General features: G+C 45.2%; 1 protein-coding gene across 1 annotated transcript in view; it reads right to left on the bottom strand.

The window, feature by feature from the left end:
• Positions 1-2,380: 2,380 nt before the first annotated feature.
• Positions 2,381-6,826, bottom strand: part of LOC104495464 (paired box protein Pax-3) — a gene marked incomplete at its 3' end in the record, with an annotated part of 53,558 nt that continues 49,112 nt past the window's right edge. The window contains exons 4-5 of the mRNA XM_010138437.1: positions 3,418-3,583; positions 2,381-2,595 (exon numbers count right to left, since the gene is read on the bottom strand). Of these exons, the coding sequence (XP_010136739.1) occupies positions 2,381-2,595; positions 3,418-3,583 (381 nt within the window). The remainder of the gene's footprint in view (positions 2,596-3,417; positions 3,584-6,826) is intronic.

Raw genomic sequence — 6,826 nt, 5'->3', positions numbered from 1 at the left:
AAGTCTTTCTCTTTCCCGGTGAAATCCTGGACGCAGACCTGGCTTTCGGCTTGCCTCAGCCCCTGGGTGCTGGTGGGAAGAGCCCCGAGGGGATGCCCCTTAAAGCCACCACTAAGGGGCATTTCGCACGCGGTCTCTTTGGGGCATAAAGACATGGGCTCTGTACAGTCCCACAGTCTGTGGTGCATGGCTGAGGCTGTATCGCTCCCTGATACAAACACAAACTCAAGGTTCGTCCCTTTCTACGTACACACACTTTGTCTGTACCTCTAGGTCATTGTTGAGGCCCCAAAACTCTCTTAGAGGAGCTGTTGTTAACACTGCCTGAATTCAGGGCTGGGGCTTTGGTTTGTTTGATGGAAAGATCTTTATCAGCCCGTGAAGATAATCGCTCAGCTGCCAAGAAGCTGTTTGGAATCTAAATGGATGTAAGAAATCTCCTGTACGCATTCAGAGAGGAGCACGCAATGCAAGTGGCCTCCTCCTGAACCTCTCGGTAAAGGTGCGGGACACTCCAGGAGCTCTAAGCACTGGGGTAGAAAAAGGATTCAAAAGCTTAAGGGGAAAAAAAACCCAAAGCAACAGAAGTTTGGTAGCATAAAGAGCAGGCTGGGTGTAAAGAAGCACAGTAATTGATTAAAGTCCTCTAATCTGCTCCAGGATCAACTTCTGATTATATCAAACCTCAAATCAACAAGACTTTGGGGGGAGGAAACCTGCCCCACTTTTTATGTCCCGCTTTGCCCAGACATCACAAGATTTTTTTTACTGCTGCGCTCAACTTCCGTGTCACAGACAATAAAAATCTTTGTGAAAGGAAAAAGAAATCCAATTTTTCCATAGCCAGAACCAACATACATTTAAACTGACACTAACAACTACTTTTGATGGGTTAACGCTGAATCCCAGGAAGATACTTAAATCAAAAACAAGGCAGTCTGGCACACCACAAACCTGGCTGTTTAATAAATAAATACATAAAGCGGCTGATACAACACCATGGCTGTTGTTGGAGACGGCATTTAGAAATCTGCGCTCTTCAGAACAAAGTCCATTCAAGTCTTGAAGTCCACCCATTTGTTTTCCTCTTGGTATTTTTTCCCCCCAAGGTTTCAATCAGTAAAGTTTTGTACCCCACTCTCTGCTATAGGAATCTGTGAAACTTAATTACATTTACTGTTACAAAAAAGGGTTTATGAACTTTTGCCTTTGGGCAAAAATGTTTATTTCATTGCCTTTGTTATTCATTCTTTTCAACTCCAGTGCCTTTGAACTTTTCAGCTGCACAGAGTTATCACCGTTGCACAGGAACCAGGGACTCTATTCCCGAGATGCAAACCACAAGTTGAGGAAAACGAAGGAGCCAAAGATATACGAGTCGTTATTTTGGCCACCCTTTGTGCCATTAAAATCTCATTTTCTGCCTATTAGAATGCCCTCTCCCTTCTTAGGCAGTGGTGATAGTCAGTGATTAGTGTGTAATTGAGTATAATTGTCTTTTCACTTTTCATTTGTGTCATTCTGAGCTTCTCTCTGTTTTTCTAACCACTGAGAGGAAAAAAGGGGAGAAAGCAGATAAAGCTGTTAAAACTCTCACTTTCAGCCCTGGAGAGATTCCTGATTGTAATTATAGATTGCATCCTCTTTGTGGCTTCGCAGAATTTAGTGGACATCTCTTCCCGAGCACCTGGGCAATGCTCTCACTCATAAAATAAACTACGGGCTATTCAAGCTTTAACTAGTAACATTGGCTTCAGGCAGATGCCACAGAGGAAAATGTAACCACCCTTCTGACGCTCAATTATCAAGGCAATTTATTAACATGATTTCCTAAAAAGAGCTCATGCAAATTAGAAAAACAATTATGGTGTTCATGCATTCATATATTGCCAGGGAGCAGTAATACTCCTAATTTATGTATTTCTAACTCGATTATGGCTTGTCTCAATGCACGGGGGAACTCGCCTCACTAGTCCCACTTGCCTGCAATTTTCCTGGCCCATTCAGTGAAGCCTCAGTGAGGTTACCTTCAAGAGACGTTTTACGCACAGAAAAATGACACTGTCTACTTTCTGTCCCCTGCCGTGGATCTTCAGGAGAGTGGCGGAACATTACGAGTGCTCGACAACCAAATGTAAACACGGAGCCTGCATGATTACGTTGTAAATCACTGGAAATTAGATATAAGCTATGACTCTTGATTCAGCCAGTACAAGGAAAAAAAAAAATAAAAAAGGAAACCAGCAAACTGAAATCATGTGGCTTGTATAAAGAATACATTATGGTTTAAATTTGGCAATTCATTATACCGTGGCCTGAGGGAATAGACTCTTTGGTTCTGGTATACAGCAAATCCTCTGTCTGAAAACACAGGACTGACCTGAGGTGAAAGGCCATTGCCAATGGCAGGGTTCATGGGATTGGAGGGCCCGGACGGAGGCACAAAGCTGTCTGTATAGCTGGAAAATCCGTGCCTGGTGCTGGGGAGGCAATAAGCAGAGCTGCTCTCGGGGTTCGAAGGAAGGCTGCTTTGGTGTACAGTGCTTGGAGGGAGAGGCTGAGGTCTGTGGACGGTGCTGCTTGGATCAGACACGGCTAGAAGCAAAAGAAACATGTTGATATGTTTTCTTCCTTTTTTTTCCTGGCATAATAAGTTCATTATGTGAAGCCTGCATCTAAGGACCTGCATCTAAGTAACGGTTAAGTAGGGAGGTAAATCCTTCATGTTGCTGGATATTTAACTGGCCAGCAAGATGACCCAAAAGCTCTTAAAGAGGCAGTAAAAATGATAACAATGGACACGTGCAGTTTTCAGACAGTCCTTAGAGGGCACGTCTTGTTCAGAATTGGTACAGCAATATTTATGAATATCTATACACACATATATATTAAAAAATCAAGGAACAGCTTCATTTTCTTTGAAGGCTGGTAACAGGCTTTCCCCTCCCAGGCATGGCACAGAAATTCTGCCGTGGTTTGTAGTAAAAATGGATAGAAGCCTTGGCCTTTGAAAGAGTCCCTTAATTAGAACATCCACCAACAGTTAGGATCCAGATCTCAAGTAAGGGGCAAGAGAACTGAACCTTGTTTTACAAAACCTCACCGCAGGAGGTTGGTGCAGGAGCAGGGCAGGGAAGCGCGGACATTGCTTGACGAATGCTGCTCCTCCACTGTGGAGGAGGTTGCTGTTTCTCCAGCTCCACCTTCCATGTGTAACCAGCCCTTTCTTGCAGCAAAACAAGCCCGAGTTCTTACACGTTCAAAATATGCAGGCTTGCAAGGTCCTCACTGACTCAGACCCCAAATCAGCCACCACCCCTTTTTCTATGTTAGAGGAGAAAATACTTCTACAGTGGATCAACACAGCAACCCCCCCCCATAGTGCTATTCTAACCAAGTACCTGTTAGCTACTGTACCTTGCGGTATGGAGGTGGGTTGATAAGAGGGCTCAGAGAGCTGGTACGTCGGCAAAGTTGGCATGGCGCTGGGTGGAAATCCTCCTGGGATCAGATGGTTGAAAGCCATCAGTTGGTTGGCTCCTGCCTGCTTCCTCCATCTAGCACGACGGTTACTAAACCAGACCTACAAACATTTTAATTAAGGACACTTGATTTTTGTACGTTTAATACGGGTGCATCACAAATCATAGCATTGTATTTCACACTCATTCGGCATCGGAGATGAGAGACGCAAAAGCTGTGCCCCAGGCTCAGGGCATTCAGGCAAGGAGCAGCCCTTGGCACATGGTTCAGACATGACACAGGAATCCTGACACCAAAGTTCCTCTCAAACACAGCCTGTACTGAGAAACAAGCTGGCTAATGCTTTCAAGATTTAGTGCTTTTCATAGCTATCCATCACCACCCTTACTGCCTCAGAGTTAATGAGAAAGGGAAAACATCCCTCCATTTGAGCCAAGTGCCAAAGCTATTTGGTCCGGATTATATTGTCTTTCTATTTAATTTGCTGACAAGTCAGTAGCATCGCTCGCTGCGCTGTGGGAAGGTGCTCGTACTTACGTACCAGGATTCTATGTCGTCCTAATCATCAGCAGAACTTTAAGCTTTTAATTTGAAAAACACAAGCCCTGCATACAAAGCACACAAAGCCTCCCAGCAAGATTTCATCTATTCACACATGTATGAAACATCTCCCAATACACTTGACATCAAGAGTAGATCAGAATTTCCAGGCTAGATCAGCATTTCAGAACCATTTTGAAATCTGTTCCCAGGACAAGGTACCAAACCGATGGGGCTGGGTTAGTGGGACATTTCAGCTACACATCCACTTCCCTTCACATCATTCCCAGTTCACGGTTCATTTTCCAAGTCTTGGATGGCTCTTAGTGCCTCCAGAAACGGAAGAGGCAAGACTTCACAAACACGGACGTAGTAAGAGTTGCAAGACATGCAGGTTAATATTGATAGGGCAGCAATTGCGCATGCCGCAGGTGGGAAGAGCGCCCAGCGCAGCAGGAGTGCTGGAGCAGCGTGCACCTGCTCTGAGCAGCCTTAGAGTGGCTTACAGCACTCAGGACCACAAGGTGAACCACCGCAGAGAAGGAACAGTGTTTGGGACAAGGGAGGCTGCACACATTTGTGAACAAGCACACAACTCCTCAGAGGTGTACAACACAACGATCACCCCTGGATACTTATCCCTGGGATAAGACTGGAACTGAGTGTTTGCATGTGAGATCTGTAGAGCCTGTGCAGCAAACTGACCCAACAGCCACTGAGGCACGCTGGGTGATGAGCCACATACAGATGTGAAAGTAAGCTGGGTCTTGAGTCTGCCACCCTTCCTGCAAGCAGCTCGTGCTGGCTTATGAATTAGCCATCACAGACTGGATTCTAGGTGTAACACCATTTCCAAACCATGACTGGCCCTTACAAAAGAGTGTAACAACACTTCGGACTACACTGCGGGCTCCTCCTCCTCTCGTTAATTCATAGCTTTAGCAGTGGGACTCGCTGGGCCATCTGGTTTCTGATGTGGGCCATCTGTCACCACGGAGCTTGATCTGGCTTCATCCTCTTTGCAGAATGAGATGCTCAGTTCACGCAGCTGCCTCCTCCTTGGCCACAACCTCTACTCCTCAACTACACGCTCCCACTCTGGTTTAAGACTTAGGACAGAGAAATAGATGGAGCCTCTGCTCTACCTCAGGAACCCCTCTCGATTTCTTTGCTATACATACTAACCCTCCCTCTGCCTCCAGACAAACCAATTCTGAAAGCAGCTGGCAGGGACAAGGCACCGGGGTGGAGATGTGAGACCTGCAATGAGCAATAGTTGAGGACACATCTAGACTCTGCAACATTTTTTTATTTCCTCATCCTATAGACTTCTATATCTTTTTTCACCTCTCCTTACCCTTTGCTTCCCTCGCTAACCTTATTTACTCCTCCCAGACTCTTTCCACCTGCTTATGCCTCTCAAAGCTCACCAGTCTCACACTCAGTGTCTTTTTAAGACAGCTAAAGAGAAGGGAAGAAGGGCAAGAGACACTGAAGAGGCTTCGCTGAAAAGCCAAAGAGCACTTAGGAAGGATGATGGAGGTCAGAGAGGAAGCAGGGAGCAGCAAACACAGGTTGTAATTAGCCTGCCCAGGTCATTAACTACGGCTTTCCCCAGGACACTCTCCCTTTGTCAGGTCAAGAGGGTTATCTGAGGATCTTCAGTTGCTTTGGGATCACTAACCAAGCTACGTGAGTGGATTTCACCGAGGAGGGTGAGATAACAAGATTTGTTTCCTCTACAGATAAGCATTTGCCTTCAAGGTCAAGATCATTATTAAAATGAGTCCAACCCCAAAGTTTAATTCAGTAGCAAGTAACTGGCATTAATGCCAAGTTTAAAGCTTTAGTGGTTTAAGTACGATCTACTCATGTGAGCGTCACACAGGCCAAGCCACATTTTAGGGGGACTCTGGCTCTCCAGTTTCTCTGTCACTATGAAAGGTGGAATGGAAATTACCCAGATGATTTGGAAACAAAACAGAACTTCAGTGTCTGGCCAAAAATTACATCCTCTTCAGTTCTGTTTTATGAGATGAAATTTAGAGCAAAGAGGAGGCGGGGGGGAAATGTCTTTTAAGGGAAGTAAATATTGGAGGCTCCAGATTTTAAAGCATCTGCAGCTGGACTGACCAAAAAAGAAATCACTCTGCAAAAGAATACAAAAAAAGTATTTTGCACCTATGTAGAATGGATAAGGTGAACTAATAGACTTCTTCCATCTCTGTTCTCTAATATTTAAGACTCTGGCTTTTATTGCCATTTTTCCTTTTAAGCAGTTTGCAAGTGATCATGCCAGCATCTTGTTTTGTGGATCTCAACAGGATATTCTTTAAAAGATGCATTTATTCACTTGGGACCGCACTAGTGTAATTAGCCTTGACGTTTCCCCAGCCTGATGGTAAACACAGAGGGCTCTATGTGCTTTTAAGGCAAAAAGATCTGAGCCAACAGGGCAAAGCATTCGAGACGTGAATTTTGCAGGAAACTCGTGGCTGTTTTGTCATACGCAGCCCTGACTGTTGCAAGCACGAGTGCCAAAAACAAACGAAGTCAGAAGGGTGATGTATTGGTAACGGCATTTCTAATCTTGGACACGGGGCACAGCAATTCCCCCTTCTCGCCTTAGGAGATTTTTCATGGCAATTGCCTCCCCCTTCCCCTAAAATTCACATTCAGAATAAAGTCTGCCCATCCTGCAAGCAGGAGTCTGGCGTGAGCATGCTGTAAGGGTGTAGATTTTTCAGGCTGTAGGATGACTTTCCACCCTGGCTCACCCAGGTATCAGATGAGCTCCAGGAAG

This window comes from Buceros rhinoceros, unplaced genomic scaffold, assembly GCF_000710305.1.
Source record: "Buceros rhinoceros silvestris isolate BGI_N320 unplaced genomic scaffold, ASM71030v1 scaffold27140, whole genome shotgun sequence".
Lineage (NCBI taxonomy): Eukaryota > Metazoa > Chordata > Aves > Bucerotiformes > Bucerotidae > Buceros > Buceros rhinoceros.
The sequence above is the reverse complement of the archived record's forward strand: the minus strand, read 5'-3'. Positions and strand labels throughout refer to the sequence as shown.